Source organism: Myripristis murdjan, chromosome 16 (assembly GCF_902150065.1).
Source record: "Myripristis murdjan chromosome 16, fMyrMur1.1, whole genome shotgun sequence".
Classification (NCBI taxonomy): domain Eukaryota; kingdom Metazoa; phylum Chordata; class Actinopteri; order Holocentriformes; family Holocentridae; genus Myripristis; species Myripristis murdjan.
In genome coordinates this window covers 25,172,732-25,198,004 of record NC_043995.1, presented here as the reverse complement: position 1 = coordinate 25,198,004, position 25,273 = coordinate 25,172,732, and the positions used below count along the sequence as shown (strand labels likewise).

The window sequence follows — 25,273 nt, the reverse complement described above, 5'->3', positions numbered from 1 at the left end:
CAGGTCCAAAGACGCAGGGAAAAAGAGGGGAAAAAAAAAAGACACCGAGGGAGAAGGCTGCTTTGCACTGCCATGTTATATCACACACAGTTGCTGGGGATGAAAAGTGCATGAAAAAGCCACTCGCTGCTCCGCACAAACTCCATCCTTCTTGCTCTCCCTCTGTCTGTCTATCTCTTTCTCTCTATAAATATATATCTTTTTATCTTTCTCTCTCTTTCACTTAGTCCCTCTCTCAAGCAGTATCTCTTCCCCTCAGAAATTACCACTCTTGCTGTGTGTGTAATGCACTCTCCCACCCTCAGTTTCTCTCATTTTTTTTTTCTTTGTCCTTTTTATTTCTTGGAAGTCATCTGTAACAGCCTTGTCTCTGTAATTTCTCCACTACTAGTTGTCTGATCCTATCTTCTTTTCCTTTTCCCCTGTCTGTCGCCACCCCCACCCCACCCCACCCCACGCCCCCAGAGTTGGGTGCTCAGCCTGCTCGACAGAGATGTCACAAGGGAGCTATATTTATTAGACTAATGGAATGAGTGAATAACATTGCCGTGGGACCCCACCCCCCGCCCCCCAGTCACCCCATGCCGCCACTCGCTTGGGTGGCACAAGCAGCCGTCACCACCGTTGCTCAGCCCGTGCCACTGCCGCAGCAGCTGCAAATAATCGTCTCCAGCTCAGTAGCCGCACTAATAATCCTCCAGTATAATCTTCAATTAGAACCGCCGCGCTAATCTCTGACAGGAATAATCGCGCCGTTTAGTGTCCTTTTTTTGTGTGTGTGTGTGTGTGTGTGTGTGTGTTTGCGTCAGCATCGTTCACAAGCGTGCCCATTTGTGTGTTTGTGAGAAGTAAAGGTCCACTGACTGACAGTTGTGGAGGGGGGGGCGGTGGGGTGCAGTGGTGCAGGGGGGAGTGCTTTGAAAGGGAAAAGTGAACGGCAATTTAAGAGCTGGATTTCCTTGTTAGTGGTGAGATTATGTATTATGTCGTGTTCCACAGTCTGACTTCTTTAATGGGGTAAAGGGGAAGAAAAAAGACTTAATGGGTTCGGAGGCTGCGAGACAGCTGGCTGCTGAGACTTGTGGAAAGGAGGGGGTGCACTCTCACTCTCTCTCTCTTTCTCTTTCTCTCTCTCTCTCACTTTTCTCTCTCTGATTCTCTCCTTCTCTTCCCCCCTCTCTGTCACTGTCGTTCTAATAACACCCCCAACATCCATTCCCTCACACGCAGAAGCAATAACTTCTAGCCCGTCCCTTCAACTCTGTGCTCTGCAGAGGATCCATGGTTGTGTGCACTGTGCTGCCCGAGGAAAAGAAGGAAACGCCAACGTGCGAGACAGACTAATTCGCTTCTGGGGGCACCTGGGAGTTTGTCAACACCAAATAACAGCCAAATATTCCTCTCACCAAATAATGTGGTGAGCAAGCCGTTCCCCCCCTGGTGTGTCCATTGCATGGAAGTAAAACTCACTATTTCCTGTGAGACTTCAGCGGTAATGGTGTGATTGCTGTCAAACTGCATTGACTCATGGTGCATCTATACAGTGAATGAACCCACTGATATATTACTTTATTGAGCAAAGCAGCCGTACACCCCTTGGTTGGGAGCCATGGGACCAAAATGATTGTAATATAATCAATTTTTCTCCACTCGTGAGCTCCAACCTGAGTGTGAATAAAAGAGAAAATTCTGTCAGAGCGATACAAGGAGAGAGGAGAGATCACCGTGCCTCAGCCACCTTACAGGCTATGCAGGCAGAACTGGAGCTGGATGCCACCTTTGACATATTTGCAATTTGCATCTACACATAAAGGCGAGGCTACTTACGAATGTGTGCTCCTGCGATCTGTTTTGGTTCCTAGAAAATTTTGCGTTGGTTTTTCCCATCCAGCTTAAGGCTTTTCATCATGGAATTTAATAGCCTTATTTTAGAAAATCTTGACTAGTTCCTACGTGCAGAAAGTAACCCCGAAATTGTCTTGCTGCCCTATTCCTAATGCGATTTAATCCAGTTCTGCCCCTGACAACCCAAGCTGATCGGCAGTCGGATCCTGTTAGGCCTTCTGTGGTCAACGATCGCCTCTAGTTTGTGCAGTGGGTCCCACACCTTCACACCACATCGGCTCTCCTCAGTGGTTTCCCCGCCGAGTCAGCATGGTGAATCGGTGGTGAAGGCTGTCTTATTAGCAGTTCAGCTAAATCAGAGCACAGGAAGAGAAGTGGAAATAAAGTTGGGATACTTCATCCTGCTATCTAGCAAGCGACCTAGCCAATCAGAGAAAGCCAGATGAAACTTTCCACCACCAACAAAAGACCCTCAGGCTAACAACGTCAGTGCCAGTTGGAACCTCTCATATATCAAAACTATTTAAACATATGTATATTGATGCTACTTTGTTTCCTTATCTTGATACTGAGGCTTCCAGTTTACCTGCTTGTGCCCTTTCCTGCCATAGAGGGTCATTTTCTGTCACACCGCCACAGAGGGTGTGTGCATATCAACCGTCAGCTGTTGTCTGTGCAGTGCGCTCATGGGAAGTTTACAGCAGGAGATTTAAGGGGGTGCAAAGCAATCTGCCCATCTGTCTCGGTCAGTGCGTGTTCTTTGAAGTCAGCGGAGGGTCAGGCATCCCTCTTCAGTATCTCAAGCAGGAAACTCAGATCAGCAGCATGGGTCGCCATGCGGTTGATATATAGTGATCTTGGACATCTGCCCTGTGCCTTCAGATGGGCTGGTGAGCGACGGGGAGTTCCTCGACATCACAGAAATCAAGAGGCAGCAAGGTGAGGACTACGAGTGCATCACCAACAACGGAGTGGCCCCGCCTGACAAGCGCAAGGTCAAGGTCACGGTTAATTGTGAGTATCCCTCTGCACCACACACTATACCACAGACTAGCCCAGTGGTGATAATTCCACTTATACTGACCCTCCTGAGATAATACAGTGATGTATTAATGATATATGTAAAAAGATGCATTATTATGTATGAATTCATACATCTTAATCTTGTTCTCACCAGGGGTTTTTCGACCTTGTGGACTAGCCTAGGCTGCCCTGACTTGACTTCCTGGCGAACACTGATGTATACTAATTGCAGAATTCCCTCCTTCTGTTTCACCATCTCTTCCTCCCTCCTTTCCTCTGCCAGACCCTCCCATGATCACAGATGTGAAGAACATGCCAGCCCAGCTGGGCAAAACAGCCATCTTGCGCTGCGAGGCCATGGCAGTGCCCACTGCCTCCTTCGAGTGGTACAGAGATGACCACAGGTGAGGGCATGGAAAAATCCTAAACTAATCATCTTGATTCTTGGCTGCCATCCATCAGCCTGACCACCGGCATTTATATAGATTTTAAATCTTCAAATAAGTTTTACATTCCTGCTGGAGGAGCATAAGCCTACTGGATATGTCTATATTTAGTCTTTATTATTCACACATATCCTATCCTTCCAAGTTTGCAAAAAGTCCCACAGAGACTAGAAGAGTTGGGGTGATTTGGCATCAGGCAAGGCGAGAGATAGTAGTAGTTAGACAAGCCTGTGGCAGCCAGAGAGAGCTGTTAATAGAGTATAATGGGCCCCAGCAGGAGGCCACTGTTATTTATGGGCTGTTAGATTTGACTATTAGTGCAAGGTGAGACAGAGACCATGTGCGGAGGAGGAGTGTGTTGTATGGTCGTCTCTGGAGAGTAGAAGAAAGCCTCCTATGTGGGCTGAGTCACTAGGTGCAATGTTACGTTGTGTTATATCTCTCTTTCTGTCACACTTTTTTGCTTTTCTCTCTCGGTTTCCCCTCCTTCCCTCGTGCACGCCCTCCCCCCTCAGGCCGGTAGAGAATGACAACACCCTGAGGATCAAAAACGAGAAGACGCGCTCGCTGCTGCTCTTCACCAATGTGACAGACAAACACTTTGGCAACTACACCTGCTTTGCCTCAAACCGTCTGGGGGCTTCCAACGCCAGCATGCTGCTGTTTCGTAAGTTATCACACACGCACGGTGTCAGAATGTGCGCGCTCCCATTCCCGCGCAGCGGCACAGTGTGCGTCCGTGCATGTTCTCGAGCTCACACACAACCGCGAGCATAGACGCACATCTACCCCGTGTGACTGTCGGCCCGACATCAATATGCAAGAATTCAAATAGTCCCACAAATAGCCCCAGTTATGCACGTAATGCACAAGCACATACCACAAGCAGAGATGCACACAATCACAAACTGCTTTTTCCTATTCGCCCCAACTCATTCTTGCTCTGCACACTGTGCAGCATTTTCTCAACTCCCTCCTCCCTCCTTCTCTCCATTTTCTTTATTCTCCGCCCCATTAAAGCTCTGCTTGCCTATATTACCTTCTCTCTTGCTCACTCACGCTCTCACCCTCAATCTCTCGTCTGTAGACATTCTTGCACACACACATACACATACACACTCACACACACACATTCTCTCTCACACACATGCACACACAGGTGCACACACATCAACTCTCACACTGCTCTGTCCCGTTACCCAAAGAAGTTGTCATTTCTCTCCAAGCCCAATTCACATTAAGCGTCCCCAATGAGCGATTTCCTACCCCTCCATTCCCCATCTCCGTCCCCTCCTCCTTCCCTCCCCCCTTTACTGCATTCGGCATTACCATCTTAAGTGAGTCCTTCATCTATCCCCTTTCTTCTTTCATTCCTTTACCCATTATCTCGGCCAGTTTCCCTTCAATGACTCACTCCCCCGTCAGACCCATACATCTTCCCGCTCTCTTTTCCACCACTGCTGCCACTTCTGTCACCCTATCTCTCCATCATCTGTCCTTCCGTCTCCTCTTTCCCTCCTAATCTCCTCCTGCCATCATTAGGACACACCAAACCCCTTCCCGTTCTGGACCAGCCACGGAAAATCGGACCATAATCAGATCATTTTGTGGCATTCCTATTCATATGCTGTGCCTCACTGTCACTGCCTCCCCTGATTTCATTTTCTTGCCTTTTTTGCCCCTTTGCTCTCCAAAGTAAAGGTGCTACATGCAACATTTTAGCCTCTCCAAATCAATTTCGGACATTATTGTAATTACTGTAAACAGATATGACCATTACTGTGCATTTGCATGCCACTACTTCAGATTCAGGGAGTCTCCCGGGTTGCTTTACAAAACAGGAAAGAGGGAGCTGTTCTTCCGGCACAAGCAAAACTAGAGCTTTCAGACTTTCTCTCAGTAGCAGGTGGTGGGATGAATAAAACTGTAATGGCAAAATTATTACTGACTTGTTTATCCTCTTTAATAAAGCAAAAGACAAAACAAACACAGCCAGTAGCCACATCTTCTTAGCCAGAGGAAGCCATTGGAATTTATGGGAAAGATTGTTTTAAAGGAACAGTTGACCTAAAAATACCAAAAAAAGATATTTCCCTAATTACCCCTAGTGCAGCCTGTCAGTCCAGATGTTTATGTTATCTGGTGAGGTTTCCAGTCTTCCATGATCTTTTGTGTCTCCTAGCAGCCCAGTGGAGCTGGATGGGCATTTGTTTGTGGAGCTCAAATTGACAAAATTGAATGTGAAAAACTCAGCAGCAGCAGCAGCTCTTTCCAGAAACAAATATCCAGCATAATGTACAGCCCCTCAGGGGCAAAGAGTTTTGTTTGGAACTATTTCATGCCGAAGAACACCAGCAAACTATATCTATCCACCCCCAAAGAGTACAAATTAGAGGCAGATAGACATAGTTTATACCTTGCCAAATTACCCAGAAATCCCATCTGGATGGATAGCTTGCACTCGAGGAGAACTGGGAGAATATCTTTTTAGCGAACTGTTTCTTTAATTTTGAGACACATTAGCACTAACAATACCCGTGTTGTAAAACAGAGGCTGCCAGTCCTCTTGACCATGCTCTTATTTGTTTACACTAATTATACCAAGGTATCACAGTTAATTAGATAATTAGAAAGTGACTGAAGTTACTACACATTGCGCCGTTAAAAGCGTCAGTATGAGTTGTCACAGTGAGAGCTCTTACTTTTCTCTGTTCATTGAACTATACAGCAACTTGTCTCTTTAATTTCTCTCTTCCTTTCTTCTCTCTCCTTTTCTCTTTTCTTGTTCCCACTCTCCTCGTCCAGGGCCGGGGGCGGTATACGGACACGGGGTTGCCCTACATGCAGGGATGAGCGCCGGCGTCGGTGTCTTGTTGTCCCTCTCCATCACTCTTCTGCTGAAGGTGTAAAGAGCTTTGCCCGGAATCGTCCCTAAACTCCCCCAACCCCCCCTCTCCCCTCTCGGCTGAAGGAAGAAGGAAATGAAATTCTTTAATTACGAACCCATCACTGTGAACAAAAAGAATATGCATTATTCCAGGAGCCATTGACTCATTGCATCAAACACACTCCCACTTTTCTCCCCCAATTCCCAGCACCCTCACTCCAATATCCAGTCCCGATCATCTGCAACACCGCCATCACACCTCTTTCTCTCTCTCTCTCTCCGACTGTCTCTCTCTCCTCTTTCTCTCTTTCTCTCCCTATGTTTCAATCCCTCCTCTCTATCTCTCACACACACTGTCTGTCTCACTCTCTGTCTGTCTTCTTTGAATACCTTGCAGATTTGTCTGACTAGGTACTTCCTCCTCACCTTGTTTTTTTTTTTTTTTTTTTTTTTTTTTTTTTTTTTTTTTTGCCATTTAGTGTCACCGGGCTGATGTTGATAGAGAGTGTATATTAATGATTATTGTGTCAGTGATCAATGAGAAAATAGATAATCTAACAACTGGACGATAATTTATGTAATATACATAGACTAATGACTGACCTACAATGTTTGCCTTATGGGAATGATACATAAAATGTGAATAATGCGGAGGATATTTATGGAAATGATAGTGGTAATGTGATACTGGTGGTCATATGACGTCTTGAAAATTATCCAGTTGGCCGCTACGGGCCGTTTGACATGTCACCCTTTGATCACACACACACGTCTGGCTTTTTTTTTTTTTTTTTTAACTGTGTAGCAGTGGAATTGCTACGAATGATGTCAAAATGTATCAAAAGGGATGGATGGTGACGGTGCCAGCCCCCCCGTCCCCTCCCCTCATTCAAGGGGGTTTATACCAAGGTTACGCATGTGAAAGGACTGACCCCCTCACCACCCAGCCCTTTTCAGAGCCCCACCCCCCGCCCCCTGTCCCGCCCCTGTTCAGCGTGCTCTGTCTAGTTACCCCTCGCATCGCTAAGGTGTTCTCTGCTCCGTGCCCCCCCGCCCCCGACTCCACTCCCCCCAGCGTACCGCGCCCCGGCTCCCTCCTCGTCCCCCAGTGTAAATATATGCAGCACAGAGGCCATGCCAGCCACCACAGTTGCCTGGCATCAAACTACATCTCCCATGAGCCTCCACTCTGTTCCAGTCTTCTGAAGCAGGAAGAGACTGTCCAGTGACAACGAAAATCTTTTCAAAAAGCTGCGGCTCCATCCTCCTTGTCGCTTGTTGATAGCATGTACCGGTTAGAGATGTTCCTGTTGTGAGTCCATACTCCCCCTGCCCTCCTTCTCCTCCCCTGCTCCCTCCCTCCCTCCCCCTCTTCCTCCCTGCACTGTGTCTGTTTTACTCTGCAAGGTTACCTGCTTTTACTTTTTTGGTGTTGATAATACTACCGATGATGATGTTAATAAGTATTTGAATAACTATGAATAGTAATTCCATGTGAGAAAAAAAAGAACAAAATCTGATGGTAATGAGCCGTGTGTGGGAAAAAAAAAAAAAAAAAGATTTTTGTACTTTACTCTGACAAGTCACACCCATTGAACGACTACAAAACAAACAAAAAAAAAAAAGTTGTAAAGTTTTCGAAGTGATGTGCTCTATTTTGCCATGACAAGCTTTTTAAAAACACATTTGAAACAGTCCAAGGGATTCTTTTCATCCAAAATCAGGAGTGGTCAATGATAATGTAATATATAATTTGTAACAATTTATGTATTTGACTTTTTTTGTCATGCTGTTAACTGTATTATACGCATATATACAACATATTTGTCCATTTATCATAGTGTGTCTCTCTCCGACCAGCTAGAAAAATGATCCGAAACAGTGTAAAGTCTCTGGTCGTGGCTGTAAGTCGGTCCCTGTACGGCCTGAGCGCTGGGAGATAAAGATGTAATTAGCCATTACCTGTGGCTGGCTAAGTGAAGGAGCCTGGGCTCCACCTGTCCCTCCTGCCAGCCGGTGATGGCCCCCATAAATCAAATCAATCCTGCCACTGACAGGAATCCTCTTCAAGGACAGCCTCGCCTTGGTGCACCACACTCCCCTCGGTGTATACCCGCGACACACAGGCATGGGCCCTACAAACCCCCAATGGTACAATTATCCAGCCACTTCCCTGCACAGCACAAACAGTGGGAGGTAAGCCCATATCTCAATACGATGGCACACGTTCCTCCACTGAAAACACTGTTCGGCTCACACGCAGTGGCTATATGCAAATTTGCCATATCGAACCTGCACGGAGAGATGGGTTTACCCCAGTCGAACCCTGACTATTCCTTAAATGGGAGATACTCAGTATTCAAGAAGTTGTCTGAATGTGTTATGTTTGATTTTGTTTCAAACCAGCAATAACCCCTAACTCTACTGTGCAAGAGGCATCAGATGCGGTTAAAGTCGTGCTGTAATATCTGAGACATTGCCATTAACAAGGTATATCACATAAGTCTGTTGTTGTGATTTTACTGTGTACAGTACTCTGAGATGATGTGAAGCAATGTTTAAATGGCCCGTAATCTAAAACAGAACATAATGTACTCAAAAAGTCTTGTCAGTGCCGATGCCCTCTGCGATGTAGTCAGTCTTTGGGTTGTCCGTGTGGCAAAACGCGCACCACTTGTGCATGCATCTTGTTGCTCCGAAAATAATGATGGATTCAATTTCAAGCACAAGAGCAGGTCGTTTGGTCAGTGCTTCTATTTTCTGTCTCAGTCAATTTTATTTTCTCTGTCTCTCGGTGTCTTTCATGCTGTTTTTCCGTTTCTCTCTCTCTCACATACTGTGCATTGTTCCATGTCAGCATCCCACTGGGGTCGTCAGTGGCATATAACATCTCTATGTACATAATCTGTCCTTGATGAAGAAAAAGAACAAAAACAGAAGAAATGAACAAAAAAAATATGGAAAAAAAAACATACTGTCATGTTTCTCAATGTGGGTTTGAAAAAAAAGCACGTCAATGTTAGTTTATGGGTGGATTTTGAAAAAAAAAGAAAAAACTAAAGAAAAAAAAAAAACATTGTATGTTGTGTTTGGGTTTATGGGCGAAGGGTCCAGGAGAGGGACTCGGGCAGTATGATTTTAAACCCTGGAAATAGTGCTAAAACTGAATGTGGGTGTTTGTACAAAAAGAAAGGAAAAGAGAACATGTTTTCGTGAGTCATGGTGTATGCAAATGAGTCATGCTTCTGGTGGTGAGAGAGGAGGATTGGGAAGGGGGGTGGACAAGGAGGCAGCGAATCCCCTGGGTGCACTATTTGAGGGTACATGAGGATGTTGCCGAGAGCACCCGGTCCTGTGGGCCAGAGGGAGGATACCCTGACAATGCATATCCGAGAGCTGTGAGCCAGAGGGAGATGGGATGACACTAACCAGACAATGAACTCTCCATTTAGGGAGGAAGACAGGCAGTCACTCATATTGCATTCCCAAATTCTAGCACTGCGGTCTATCCCGAGGGAGGGCGCACCACACACTATTTATGGTTACACTATGTAATATGAATAGCATTAACATAGCCTTGATCACAAAACACTGTCTGGCCTACTTCAAGCGTATAAATAACACCACAACCGAGGTTCAGTGAGTTTACAGTGATATAAACAAGACATTTGTTCGGCCTGTAATTACATGCAGCGCACCCTGATGAGAGCATGTTGATTGGCTCCCGTAGAGCTACGGTGGCAGCATTTGATCTGTTTACAGAAATTATGTTAAATAGTTACCATAAAAGATCATACCTCCCACAACTAGCAGGTAGCGACAGTTTATATTACATCACTTTGAAAACTGTACTTTAATCCCACCACCTCTGATATAATTGAACTGAGTGGATATATATACATATATATATATATATGAGATAGTTGGAAATGGATGTCAGTTTATATAGCCATATATGAATAGCACTTTTTACTTTTATGAACATATCATTATCATTGCAGCGGTTTGAAATGGGTTTCAGTCGTAGGGCTCGTAAAATACTTTGAAATTGCATCCAACAGTTTCAGAGCGCCGGTGCCTTTGTCGAGGAGAGTCAGGTAATTAAGCTCTTTAGGGTATGAAAATAGATAACACACATTGTCTCTCCACTGTGGCAGTGAAATTGTACAATAATTGTGAAAACCAAGGCCACAGGACAGCAGCAAAAGTCTAAACCCGGGGAAGGTTTGAATGTACTCCTGTCCTGACTTTACACGAGCCTCCCCTACAACACCCTCCCTACCCGAGCAGATCCCTGACAGACTTTCAATTCAAAATGCAATGGCTAATCAATACCTTCGACTGAATGGCTTTGGAATAGAGCAATTTCTTCCCGGCCTGCCTTACGAGGTCCCCAGAAGCTGGATTGACCAAGTGTCTATAGACCAGGCGTAGAACAGAGAGCATAATTCATCACGCCTGATACAAGACACCCCTAATTGTGCATCGATTTTAGGCCCTTCTCCGAAACTATTTGGGCAAGCTATAATGTCAGCTCTGTAAAGCCTGTTCAGAGGCAAACAATGATGAATTAATAATTTGTTCTTCTTTCCGAGTCCGCCGAATGGCTTTTCGTTGCTTGTTTTGCTGCCCAGTGTAATGTTAACCGTACGCGTTCACTGGGACCTTACATGTGCAATTTGGTAGATGCTTTTATATTACCTGAAACTGCATTACGTTTCATTAGGGGTTGACTCAGATTTAACTAGGTGTGCATTGTCAGGACCTATTGATACTGTGTATCTAGAGGCTTATGTCTGACACACACAGCCAGTCTTTGTATGTACAGCATAATACGCAACTGCAAGGTGTGAGTGTATGATAGAATGATAAATGAAACGAAATTAATACGCAGAAAACAGGCTGTGATTTAATAATGTGAAATATTACCGACGTCGTGATGCTAAGAGCCGCTATAGCACACTGAAATGTCATGCAGTGACAATTACATATGAATGATTATCGTCGTTGTAAATCCCCTGCTTTCGTCCTTTACAGCGTAGCACGCTTAATTCTCATATATTATCCTAATTATCTATTGTTTACCAACTATCTGCAGGCTCATTCAGTTCTCATGGGCAAAGTCAATGTTGCAAGTCTATTAAAGCCCAGTACTTTTCCATTACCACTGCTAATGAGTGCATCGGTATTAGGCATGCTAGACAGGACTGTGTTGAGGGAGGACTCTGAAACGGTGAACATGCTTCACGCCAGTGAGCATACCTCAGATGTTTGGAGGACATGAAATTTATCACAACTCATTAAATGGTAAGCTTGACAGTAGCAAGATGTAGGTCCAGAAAGTGTTTATTAATATGGTAAATAATTATTTAGATGCAGAAGGTACAGTTTAGCTGATAGATAGATAGATAGATAGATAGATAGATAGATAGATAGATGCCAGCTTTCGATTTAGTTCTCCTTTTAGTGCAGTTTTGTGCTAGCAGGTAGCTGAGTGTGGCCAACTAGATTCCTTGTGCATGATTTAGTGCAGGCCCACTGTATATATTTAAAACCTCAGTTTACAGCAAAGATGTTTGGCCACAGAGCAGCCAGTCTCGCCCACGTCCTCACTGCGACCACAGATGGCGTCTTGTCAATCACTCACCTCTCTAGGAAAGGGGAGCGTCTGGCTAATTAACAGCTCGCTCGTTCCCCCGGTTGAGCAACACAGCAATGGCATGGACCAGGAAACACAATGGAGGCATCTCGCCCACCATGTCTCCCCTAGTCATTAAGTCGCCCACCTCACATCTCCAACATAGAAAGAACCCCATTACTTGGCCTTTCTGAATCACCATCCCACGCCTAGCATTTTCCTTGTCAATCAACTAAGGGGTAAATATTGGTTGTGGTGCTGAGAACTGATGGGGGGAGACTTGGATTTCTTTCATGAGTGACAGCGCCGCCTTTTTCTCTGCAGATTTGTATTATAGTTATGAGAAGGCAGGGACTCTGTGTTTTGATGAAGTCACCAATGTGGGGTACAAGTGTCTTATTACTGTGTGAGGTGCGCTGCAGGTTGGAAAACATGACAGGATGTATGATAGGGGCTGGTCATGTGCTGTGTGCCTCGAGAGGGCAATAAAAATGAATAGATTGCACTGGCCCGCTCTGCATGGTAATGAAAAATGTCATTTTGACTCATTTTGGAAACTAATAATAAAACATTTTCAGTAGATGCCAGCTGTCAAAATCCACCATGTATAATTGAGAGAGATAGCCTGCCGGGTTAGGTTAGCGTTGAGTTTCTGAGGATGTCGTACCCATCTCTCTCTCTCTCTCTCTCTCCCTCTCTCTCTCAATCTCTCTCCCTGTGTCTCTCTCTCCCTCTCTACATTTGCTGCCCTTAGTTTCCTTTGTCCTTCCTCTCCCTGTCCTCCCTCTCTTTTGTGTGGAGACAACTTGCCCTGCACCAGATCTGCCCTCCAACCCCTCAGTACTCCAGGTTTGCCCACCCTGGCATGTCATTAGTGTGTGTATATGTGTGTGTGTGTGTGGGTGGGTGTGTGTGTTGGTGTGCGTATATCTATGTGTATGTGTGTATCCAGCCCCATAATGAACACGAACGATTCACGGGGCTTCAAAGGAGAGCATTTTAACTGTGCATGTGTGTGCCTGTGTGTATGAGAGTGTGTATGATGTGCATTCTCTGACCTTTACAGGGCAGGCATGTTGGGTTTCTGTCTCACCCAGACCTGGATTACAGGCTTTTATGTCCCCCTTTTTTTCAAGATACCATCAATGTAACCATAGTAGACAGGAAAAAACAAAAGGAACAAAACATTTGTCTTCCACCCTGACAGATGTTCTGTGCTGTGAAGCGATGATTATGCCTCTTTTGATTCATTTAGTTGCCGAACTTGTCTTTGACTTCTATTTTTGAGCGTGTCATATTTTTTTTTTCAAAATCCATGAAGTGGAGTTAAAAATGATATCAAGTGGAGGGAGAAAAAATAAAAATAAAAATCAATTTTGTTTTTAACAGAACTCATCGTGTGTGGTTTGTTGCCGGGAGCGAGGATCTCGCTCGGCCCCTGTGGTTAGAAAACAGGTGAGGTCAGCCAAGCTTCTTCACTTGGGTTTTTATTTCCTGCTGACTACGAGCCTTTTGCTTTTGTTGTGTTTGCACGTCTGTCTCCGAGGTTTTTATTGACGTATTTGACTGCTAACTTTGGTAAGACATCATCCGAGCAAATGTTAAATGAAATGTCAGCAGTCACAAACAAAATCCATCGCATCTGATTACAGTTACTGCGGTTGCAGCAAATCAGTTGATTAACAAATACAGTAAGTCACTATTAACCTTGTTTGTCAGAGTTTGTTTTGATTGAAATTAGCTGTTTTCAGTGAAGTAAGAAAAGTGTAGGTGTAGTGTACAGGGGGCATAGCCAGAAATTATCGCCATTATACACACAAGATGACTCTGCCCCCCTTACACTTTCCTCCCCTCCCCACATCAATATTATTTAATCAATCTGCCTGGCCATCCATAACTCAAACACACCTCCACACACGCAAGTCCTGACCAATTATCAGACACATTGCTGATTGAAATTACAGTTTTTGTGCACTACCCTGACAGCATTAATCAGCTTTCATAACCAGACGCTCACCGGTAACGCCTTGTTCAAAATCTGACGTGGGAGGTCAGTTTTGTTTTAGTCTGCTCAGGAAAAAACAGAAATTGCATTCGTGCTTGCCTCAGTTTGTCTCAGATAACACAAAAGCTGCTGTATTATATTTTCAGGAGGGTTTTTTTTTCAGTTTTCAACCAAACTCTGTCAAAGCCAGAGGAGTGTGAAATGAAAGTATAAAATATTTACAGGTTACGCACTCGATGACCAAGAAAGGCATTGTAGTCTAGACACTTGTGGACCCTCCCTTTGCTTGGGGTTCGGGGTAGGGAGCACCCATACGTCCCCTACGGCCCCTCAGGTAGAGTAGTATAGATCTGATCAGTGCACCGAGCTGGTATATAAACACTAGAAGAAGGGAGTTAGGGGAAAAGTGGGATTTGCTGTCAAAGCTCCAGGACATAAAGGGATAACCTAGAATTTCTGACATCAGGTTGTAGGAGTTCCTGGCCAAAAGTGATTTCGCTGCATGGACACGACCTCAGGCAGCAAGTCCTCTGGTAGAAGATCCACCAGCTACTCCTTACGCCGGAACTATTTTTCTTGCTGTAAAATGCCATTGCGAAGGTACAGCTCCACCAAAAACGATGTAATTACATGGATTTGCAACCCCCCTGTGTAGCTGGTCACTTGTAGGCGCGCACACCGCATGTGGGAATGCCGTTGGTGCTAAAATTGCATTCTACAAATTCCCTGATAAAACCCAGCTCATTACTGAAATAACCTACTTATTGCCTATCTTTCACATTACACAAGATTTAGTTCAAATATTCTTCATTTTTACTAGAGGCGCCAGCAATTTATGCCACCCACCAGCCCACAGCGTTTCTCCTGTCTGTGTGTCCCTGTGTGTGGGAAGAGAAGGGTCATATTGTTCTGGCTGCCTCGCAAAAGCAATGATTATTTTATCTCCCATCTTTTGGAAACCTAGGTATGGCGGTGGGAAGGAATCCAACAAGCAATTCAACAATTAACGCCTGCGTCTAATGCAAAGTGAATGGAGGCAGAATAATGGCGGTGAAAAATGCGAATGGTGGGGCCGTTTATGCACAATGGAGCCCGTTCGCGTATCACATGAACCAGCAGGCTGCCCACAGGCTCCACAGTGTGTGGTAATTCTGCTGCTCTTCAACAAACAAAATACTTGTAGTGAAAGGAGAAGCCTGAGAGTACAGTAAGGCAAATAATAAGGCAAATGAATACAGAGAATAACAATGTATTCAGTTATAGATACTGAAAATACTTTTTTTTAAAAAAAATAAATAAATAAATTCATTCATTCATTTTTTTGGGTGGGGTTGACATGCATGTGGTTTAAAATGTGGTTTAAATGATGATTTTTTTTTTTTTCAGGACTCCCTACATGAGGTTTTGTCCATGCAACAATATCACTATTAGTCAATAAATCAAGCAACCTTATGTTAAAAAAAAAACAAGCAATCCCTTCAACACCTAATTCACCCAAGCATTATGATAGGAGGTTTCCCTTTACTAATCTACACCCAAGATACGGTATTCAGTGCCTTTCCTCTAACATCCAAGCCGGTTTTCTGTGGGTGCTCACCTTAGCGCTCAGCACAATGGATGGCATAATCAGATCCTGTCTTTTGGGAATAAAAGTGTTCTGGGTGAAAATGATAAAGCAAGGCAAATGCAGTTGTCTGGTCCTGTGACTGACTGTCTAATATTAGAACATCACGGGGTTAGGATGTGAGGATGTGAAGAGCTCTGCTAGAAAATGACATATGCACCATTTGAGCAGTGACACCAAAGCCCTGGACAAAAAGCGAACAAAATTATGGCATTTTAGAGGACATTGTGTAACTTAAACGAGCAATAAGGTGGCCTTTTACTGCCCCATTGCACAAAATGACACTTATTTATTTGCAGGGGCTGACAGGGTTGTTGATCGATACCAGTGATTAAATGATGATTTCACTAGTTTATAAGTCGTCTGGCTTGTGCCGTCTTTTTTTTGGAAGATTTCCTTGTCGTGGCGTGGCCGCTGTAGACTGAGCCACAGATCTGTCAGTGTTGTTACAAATTCTTGGACATCAATTAGAGGCAGATGGAAGTTTTACATTCTCTAGAACAGGTTTTAGTTCCTGCTTTTGAAGATGATTTTCAACCGGTGGTAGATGGAGCCCCCTTTACAGACTGGTTTCCTGCGTGTTTTTGAGATGTCGAATGAGACGTTTCAAGGAGTGACTTTTCCAAAATGGATGCAGTATATATTGTGTTTGAGCGGTTCTTTTTAATATCAATCCACAGAGAGGTTCAAGTATTGGAAGATTCTTGATATCTTCCATTTCTGGAAAGTCACTGTATAACTATGAGTCCTCTCTTTGCTATGCGCAAATCAAGATTTATTATTTCACAGCTTTCAGAAACAAAAACCCATAACACATTCATTTTAATAATAATAATAAAAAAATCTAGCAGTGTAAAACTCTTCAATTTGTTTAATATACACATTTTAAGGAACCTAAACTGTGGGAATTTAAACTTGAGGAACTAAGTTGGGATTCATGGCTCACGGATCAGTTATTTTGATGATTCAATCAGTTTTGACACAGCTGTGGAATAGTACAGAAACTTGTGTGAAAGTCTGCAGAAAAATGGAAGTAGCACTTGCTTACTGTTGCACTGCGGTTTCTGTCAGCGTGCAGACAGGCTGCCTATTTGTCTGCCGAGACACTGACATATGTAGTTTTTTCCCCCCCTAACAGGCTCTGAGATTTAGGTTTCTGTTGAAGCATGACCTATTAATGAACCATCACCTCTAACCAAAGAGTGAACTAAAAAAAAAAAAAAAAAACAAGCTGACAGCATCATATTTTAAAGCAAAGTGAGCCTCAAACTTAAGAATGACTGGGAAATTATTTTACCACTGAGGCTTGGAGCGAGGAACAACAGCATGGCAAAATTGCCTTGCGTGTGTTTGCTTCTTTTGATGGCAGGCCCGGTGCCAGGTCAGTGTGAATACTCGTATGTCAAACATTTCTGATCCACAGCTGTAGTTATTGCTGCGTGTGTGTGTGTGTGTGTTTTTTCATTTTTTACCTAAAGTAATTTGTCGCTGCATGAAATTTTCTGCCGCTGATTCAGTACTCAGAGATTGGTCATCAAAGCCTTCAAGATATCTAATCTCTGTAGCAATAATCAAAGTACGCTTTGCCTCAATTACACTGTGGTACAGTAAGTTAGATTTGCCATCTGTTGACAAGAATATTACCACAGTGAGTCACAGAGAAACTGTTTGTTAGAAATCACCATAGTCTGTCTTTTTTGGTGTGTTATTTATAATATTTGACCAAAACAAATACTATAGTCTGCTGTCAAAGTCACACCATTCCCATATAGTCCAGTAATTTTAGGCCAAAATTGGGGTCAACCTAGGACAAATTGCAAGAGAAGCAAACTGAACTGATTTTGTATTCTCAGAAATCCCATTGGTGGAAAGTTTTGAAACTCACCTATTTATGACCACATATTACCAAAAAACACTGTTTTTAACACACGGGAAAGGGGTTCAAAATTTTACTTTCAGATATCACTATAAAAATTCACAAGTTGATTACACATACAAAAACAAACCTGTGTGCTAAAAGGGTGTTTTTTGGTAATATATGGTCATAAATAGGTGATTTTCAAAACTTTCCACCAATGGGATTTCTTGGGAGTTTTTTTCCCCTCACTCAGGACAAACTGAGGATACAAAATCAGTTGAGTTTGCTTCTCTTGCAATTTGTCCTAGGTTTTTTCATAAAATGACTGGACTAATAAAAGGGACACTGATTAAACTCTAGAGCTCAAACATGCATCTTTGTGCTGCTGGACTGCACGCAAAATTTAAAACGAGCAATATGCAATCTGATTTTGTAGTGCAACCATCATATCTGTGTTGTTGTCGTCTGTTTTGGTCTACGCACCTGTCCCAAGCACATAACTTTGCTAATCATATCTGTTTGATAAGTTTACAATCTTAGTATTACTGTAAATTGAGGGACACTCCTGAAAGGTACATGACTGATATGACTCAGTCAGCTGCCAACCTAATGTAATCTGCATCTCTGTCTCTGTTTGCTAAGTTACAAAATAGTTGGCATTTGTTTCACAGATAAAAAATAGTAAAAACTGTTATTTGCTTTCCAAATGTTTTCCTATGGTTGTCTGACCCGTGCTGTGTTGAAAAGCCCTTTAACACATCACAAAAACTACTTGCAGTGGCGAAGGGTCTTGGTCTGCACTTTTTACAAGCTCCTTGTTCAACACTGTGTTCTAATGGCTTTGTCTTTAGCCCTGACAGCGACCGCAGAGGGACTGAGGGTTAGACAGCACCCTCCCTCTCTGAGTGTGATGCGGGGTGAGACGGCAACCCTGTCCTGTCATTTCAAAGCTGAATCCCTCAAATACGGGGTTCAGTGGTTCAAAATGAGGTCAGAAAAACGCCTCATCCCAAACTCATCCCGGCAGTCCCTGCTGGAGAAGAACCAAACGTCGTCCTTGGTGATCTCTGAGGTAGCACTGGAGGATTCTGGGTTGTATTACTGCGAAGTGAATGTTCTGCACAGAGATCCAGAGAGAGGGGGCGGCACTCGGCTCATAGTCTTGGGTGAGAAACCGGTGACTTGTATTAGACAAGGGCATACCTGCAATTACAGTTCAGTGCATTATTGTCAGCTCATAAGACTCATTAATGTTAATTTTGTGCTGTGATGTTGCCATGCTTGTAATTATCTCCCATATGAATTCTTCCAGCATCAGAGCCTCGGTATTTAGTGTGAGGCCGTTCAGTCGAAGCGCCGGGATGGACCATGCATCACCATAAAAATACCGGCCAAGCTCTAATCTATAAAAATTCAAGTCATGTGAAATTCCCTCCGAGTTCATCTTTTTGCCTGAGCAGTTTCATGACAGATCTAGAAATAATCACCCCGGCACCATGCGCAGTGCCTTGTATCGATCTTTCCCAGGGAATTGAAACTCACCAGAAAACAAGGCAGGGAGGGATGGTCAAATTATTATGTGGAAATCCCTCATGCGGAAGAAAAGCTTCCTTTAGATTTTCTCTGGTTGCTATGTTAGCTCCACCAAGTAACTATACAGTAGATCTATTTTTTACTTATCTGATACCTGTTTTATCCCTTTTTAACCCTATTTTTAATCAATTTTTCATAATTTATTTAATTGGTGTCCATTTTTTATTGTTTTATTGTGTGTCTACAATAGTATAGGCCCATTATTAGCAGTAGCTGTAACAGACAGAGCAGTCAAGCAGTTAAGCAGTTGTTTCTTATTCGTCTCATTAGTTCTTTGATTTGTTATATTTAGCACAGGATATGTCTTACGTTATTTTCATGCTCTGCATGCTATCATATTTATCATTAATTTTCCTCCTGTTTCAGAACGCTCCTCTGCTGTTACGCTGGTATTTTGTGCAAGCTGTGTACATGCTCTAATTAATATAAACTTAAGCTTTTCATTCATGTATTTCTACTTAATACATCTTAGTGCAGTAATATATGGCTGTGTGGTGTTTGATGCCGTCCCATTTGCTCTTTTCCATCCAATTCTGTCCAGTTTTTTTTTTTTTTTTTTTTTTCCTGTTGCTGTATCCTATAATTTCCTGCAGCAAGCACCCAATTTCCCATCATGAATCATCTAATGTAATGTAATGCAATGCAAACTAATATAGATTGCACAAATCTAATCTAATCTACTCTAAACTAATCTAATCTAATCTAATCTATTCTTATTAGCAGTATGAAATTCTAGTTGCTATAGATAGTCATGGTAATATTAATGAGATTATTATTGATATTGACGTTGATGTCATTTGTACAGCCATGGCTCAGTACTTTAACCTGTTTGCTTCACTTTGTCTCTTCCCCACCTGTTAGCCCCACCCTCTGCCCCCAGAATATTCCTCCAGACTCCATCGAACCCGCAGATCGGTCGGTGGGCTCTCCTCTGTCTCACAGGAGGCTTCCACCCGAGCCAGCTCACCCTCACCTGGACCTACCAGAGCGAGGTCAATATCGATCACCTGCCAGTCAGCAACTGCACCCTTTCTTCTATTAACCCTCACAGTAACCTCTCCGAAGCCCCAGCCCCAGGAGCCCTGTCTTCTGATTGGTTGGAGGACTCCGTGCCTGAGCATCGCCCCAAATGCTTCCAGGTGATGGACAACTCCAGCCGGGAAGTTTACCTCGTCAGTGTGTTCTCCCTCCCACTGAAACAATCGTTAGACGCGGGGATCACGTTTACCTGCCGGGTGCAGGATCACCCTGCAATGACCGCTGCTCTGACCGCCTCCTTCACCTGGGGTAAAGCGCAATCACTTTCTCTGCCAAGTACAATAAATACATAGGAAGCTGTCTTAGAGGCACTGGAGCAAAAGAAACTATTATAGGAGCACACTGTATGTGCTAACACCCAGTTCAGGGAGGACAGGACCCTACATACCGCAAGCTGCCTGCTCAGTGTTTGCCCCACTCTGCTGTTTATGTAGGTCAGACATCGATCATTCCAAGGCAACAGATTGCCTGCAATATTGCATACTTGAACGAATTAATGATTTCCCCGATCAATGTTTAAACACCTCTCCTCCCAGGGAGGAAGCAAATGTCCATCAACCAAAGCCAGTTCAACCTTCCTGATTTAATTCTGTCTCGCTCAATAACGTGGTAAGTCAGTGCTAATCAGTGTTGGCCTTTTTTCCCCCCCTCTTTTGCTCTTCATTCTAGATGCTTCCCCTAATGAGCTGATCTTATATTTGAATATTCTCAAGTTGTGTGTCCTCTCTGGGATGACTGCAGTGTTTTTATTGGAAGGTGAGTGAGTCAACTTGTTAACTGGAATTACAGGAAGTTGTTAAAAAAAAAAAAAGCTGTTTAATTTACCTGATCTTGCTCTCCACAGCAATCAAGCATTTCTGCAGGCAGAGAAAGAAATTGCTTCCTTGTGAGTATATTATTCTCCTCTGCCCTGGACAAACACATCACACACGCACACGCACATGCACACACTCACATGGGTCATTTATTCTTTATGGCCCTATCTCCTTATCCCCATAACTTATCACACATTGTTAGGAAAATGTCAACATTGATGCAATCCATATTTGACCAATTACTGTCTTCCAGGAAATAAAGCACGGCATAGGACAGAAAACAAAAAGGAGGACTGCCCTGCTTTCTGTGGCTCATCCCAGCAGGCCAACCTTTGACAAACAACATCACACGAATCCAGATCCTGAGTCACCACAGAAAAACGAGAATTAATCCTGACTCACTCGTTAACGCAGAGTGAGACTATCAGTAAACGGTGTCGTGTGTGTGTGTGTGTGTGTGTCTGTACAGCCCCCCTGTCTCATATTTGAACGTTCCCCTCCTGCTGTGTGTTCTGCTTAGCTTTCACATTTTGCATATCCTCTAAACAGCAATGCAGCGCCGATGCCTCTCTGTACATTGAGGCTGTTTATCTTTGTAACTCTTTATCACTGCGGCGTGCTGACTAGAACGTTTTCGGGATTCGCCCATTGTGTCGGCGGCTGGTTGCCGCTCGCGCATCCTAGTCATTCAGTCGGGTCTGCATGTCAAAGTGAATGTTGCATGCATGATCCACCTGTCAAACAGATACAGTAATCAGCTCAACCTCCACGGAAGCCTAATCCTCAGATAACGGGATTAGAGTCGATGCCGGCGCTTCCTTGTGTGATAGCATTGTTTATGTTTGCCGTGTGTGGGGTGTGTTGTTGATTCACGTGTTGGAGAAAGTTCATCGTAAATATAGACCTGCCCACACTGCCAACAGAAACAAAATGCAGCCAGCAATAATGACCATTCAATTTGGAGCCACTCTGGTGTGTCTATATGACCGGATTAACATTAATGTCAGAGACAGAGGCTTCTTTTTTTTTTTTTTTTTTTTCAATAAACACACCTATATTCACTCACTGCCTTTATCTGTGAATTTATTTAATAATTTTAAGCTGCTTTTATGAATATCATTTACATATGTACATTTCAGGTGTAAGTGAAAATATATCCCACTTGACTGAAAAAAGAAAAGAAAAAAGAGAAGACACTTTAATTTCTAAATTTACATGCTGCAGTGCAATTGATATTTACACATGAAGACTCGCATTTAAATACATTCAGTCTTTCACTGCTACTATCTTTCTCTCTTGTCTTTTCTTTATCATTCTGTCTTATCTGTCATTCTCTCTCGTTTTCTCTCTCTCTCTCTCTAACACACACACACACACATAAATATATAAACACAACCAGAATCACGTCTTGCTACCTAAGTACTTCACACCACAACATAGGATCTGGTCTGTGTTACTCTCCAGCACAAGATACGAAATGTGTGTTGTCCGAAATCAGACGCAGGATTTTGCTGAAAATGTCACATCTTTTTTAGAGAGCGTACATTGGTGCAGCTTAGGTGACCGGCTTATCTCTTATTACTTAGAGCTGATGTTTGAGGCTGTCGCTTGGATGTTCGGTTTATTGGTGCGCTGTGGCCGAGAGCTGCAGAACACCTGTTTTCATGAAGGGACTCATTGTGAAATCAAACTGTTATGTAAGAGATATGTGCCGTTTGAGTCGGACAGTGTCAGACAGTGTCTCGCTGCTTTGTGCATGGGCAGTATTTCGCCGTGCCGCTGAAATACCTGAATCGTAATGAATCGGTTTCCTGCTGCAGCCTGTTTGTGTGAGTTCTGTTTTGCCGCCTCGGGTTTTCCTATCCTTTCTCTAATCCGAACAGGAAGTTCAGCAGTGGAGGATCAAACAGTGACACGACACGCTATATTACAAGTCATTTTCTCACGTGTAAAAACATAAGCATGGCTATAATTTCCTGCTTCCAGGAATGAAGAAATAACAAATTAGTGAAGTCAGCCACACACAGCTCCCATTCAGTCGGCTCAGATAGCATTGATCTCTTGTTGTTTGTGTCCCTTATCTTCTGCAGTCTTGTTAATTCCTCCCCGAAAGGACCAGAGCGTGTGACAAGGCAGGCACCTGTTCAGCCGTCTTTTAACCCCCTCCATCACACTTCCCACAGTCCCCCTCACAGCAGAGGAGGAGAAGTAGAAAATAAAGGGGTCTAGACAGGCGTTAAAGGTGCTGCACAGCAGGGCCTTGTCTCTCCAGTCGGGGCTCTTCCATGTAATAAAACCCACGATGTGCGAGACGTTGTAGGGGCCGAAGCAGACAGCGAACACCAGCAGCGTCCCTACAGCCAGGCCAATGGCCCGGAGACGCCTGCGCCGGCCAATGTGGCGCAGCTTGGAGAGGATCCGGATGAAGTTGATGTAGCAGAAGCTGCAGATCAGGAAGGGGATGCAGAAGAGCACCAGGCAGAGCTCCAGACGTACGGGAAGGAGGACGTTCAGCTGAGCCTCTGTGAAGTTCTCGTAACACACCTCCACGCTCCCGAGATGCAGAAATTCTCTGGGCCCACCCGCGCCGAGGCTGAAATTGGAGCTGTTTGGGAAGCCCTTGTGAGAACCATCGGGGTCGACGCTGGACGAAACATTGCCGCCCAGGTCATGGGTGGCATTTGTAAAGTTTTCAGTGCTTTCCGGGCCGATTAAGGGAATGATGAAGACAATGCTCAGGTGGAGGAAGCAGAAGATCCAGCAAAAGATGCTGGCAGCCACTGCATAGATCGGCCGACGCTTCAGGCTGTGCTGGATGGGGAACGCGACGCCCAGGTAGCGCTCCACACTGACAGCAGTGAGGAAGAAGGTGCTGTTGTAGATGGTCATGTAGAAGATGAAACCAGACAGCGGACAGAGGGCGTAGGGCATCTCCCACATCATGTTGTTCAGCACCTCCTGCATCTTGAAAGGCAGGAAGAGGAGAAAGAGGAGGTCGGAGATGGTCAGGTTGAGGAGCAGGATGTCGATGGGCGTGCTTTTCTGCCTCACTTTCTTGCTGAAAGTGTAGAAGGCAAGAATATTGGCTGGGAAGCCCGTCACGAAGGCGATGATGTAGACTGACAGGCATAACGCGGTGTGGCACTCTTGCATGGTGGCCTTGGTGTAAATCAGTCACTCAGCGGTGGGAGGATCGAGACGTGTCACATTATGTCCCGGGCTCTGGGGGGATAAAAACGTTCCAGCAGAGGGGGGCTTGATCTGTCAGGCAGTCTGAACGTCGGGAGGCGAAGGCTTCTTATTGGGTCAAAAGCCTGGAACAAACCCAGTTAGACAGCGTGGTTTTCTTGTCCCCACTGATAAACGAACACTCATCGTCTCCTCAAGGGCTTTGAGCTCTGCTGATAAGAGAGAATGGAGAGAGATTACCACACTGCACACAACACTATTCTGGCCTATTGTCCACTTGACACCTGGTGTGAGAGTGTCCTGCTACTTTTAGCACCATAAAATTTATTCTATACGTTGAATGGCCAGAGGAAAAAGCTGTAAATGGGCTCATGCTATAATGTGCCCCTATCTCAGGGTTTATTGCGGACCTGAATTGATGGTCTAATGAAGAGTCCCCGTGTGGGTTAGCACATGGTTTTGTATACAAGCCATGATAGCGCTGTGTTATTGCTTCCTCCGTGTTGTAAATAGAGGACAAGATGCCTCATCATTAACTCCCAGCCATCGTTCTCCTCATATGTGCAAACACAGGACAGGCTGTGAAAATGATCCTCATAAACGTAGCGCCCGGGGAAATGAATTACTCAAAGATTTTTTTTTTTTTTGGCAGAAGTTCACGACACAGTTTTGTAATTAAAGCTATTTGCGTGTTTCTATATAAGAAATAAAATAAGCAAGGAAAAGCTGAGGACACTCTAAAAAGCAAAGTAAAAAGCTTTTTGTGAAGAAATTCTGATACCAAGAAAGGCTAGTTTCTTACCTTCTCTATAAAGTACTGCATCAAATAAAAGTGAATATGTGAGACATACAGTACAGTACACTCCACTCTTATATTTCCAGTGACTGAAATGGGGGAAATCCTCGCTGTCCACCAGAGGAATGTGATGAAACTGAAGAATAACCAACAATTTAAGCAACTTAACAACTTCCCCCTCGTCTTTGGTGGTAGCATGTCATGTAACATTTACATTGTTGTGTCTCCACAGTCTTCACAGTTTCTGGAAAGAGACCTCTGACAGGAGTCACTGCGGCTTACCTTGTTGCACAGCCTACTTCTCGGCACACCCACATGAGCTGATTGCTCAACCGTTTCACTCGAACTCGTGTGTTCACCGGCCCTCAGCTGCTACCTGCTAAGGACCGGCACGTCCGCCTATTTACATGATAATCTAAACATCCAGCACAGATAATGGAAATTATTATAAGGGAGATACTGCTGCAATTTATCTCCCGCGCTGGCCAAACACTGTTTCCGTGGTAACAATTGCCT

General features: G+C 44.1%; 3 protein-coding genes across 3 annotated transcripts in view; 2 read left to right on the top strand and 1 right to left on the bottom strand.

Moving 5' to 3' along the window:
• The window catches only part of iglon5 (IgLON family member 5), a 94,192-nt gene extending 87,512 nt beyond the window's left edge, over positions 1–6,680 (top strand). Inside the window, exons 5-8 of the mRNA XM_030072446.1 lie at positions 2,728–2,859; positions 3,152–3,272; positions 3,830–3,981; positions 6,120–6,680. Of these exons, the coding sequence (XP_029928306.1) occupies positions 2,728–2,859; positions 3,152–3,272; positions 3,830–3,981; positions 6,120–6,223 (509 nt within the window). The 3' untranslated portion in view covers positions 6,224–6,680. The remainder of the gene's footprint in view (positions 1–2,727; positions 2,860–3,151; positions 3,273–3,829; positions 3,982–6,119) is intronic.
• An 11,587-nt stretch (positions 6,681–18,267) lies between these two features.
• Positions 18,268–21,734, top strand: LOC115373807 (uncharacterized). Its single transcript, XM_030072380.1, has 5 exons — positions 18,268–18,492; positions 19,781–20,206; positions 20,627–20,713; positions 20,802–20,843; positions 21,026–21,734. Coding segments are annotated over exons 1-5 (738 nt in total). The 5' UTR covers positions 18,268–18,311; the 3' UTR covers positions 21,028–21,734.
• Positions 21,735–22,815: 1,081 nt separating this feature from the next.
• Positions 22,816–24,166, bottom strand: LOC115373808 (free fatty acid receptor 2-like). The gene is made up of 2 exons (XM_030072381.1): positions 23,428–24,166; positions 22,816–23,316 (listed from the first exon to the last, which is right to left on the bottom strand). The coding sequence occupies exons 1-2, from the start codon at positions 23,923–23,925 to the stop codon at positions 22,816–22,818; spliced, it is 999 nt and encodes a 332-aa protein (XP_029928241.1). The 5' UTR covers positions 23,926–24,166.
• Positions 24,167–25,273: the final 1,107 nt, after the last annotated feature.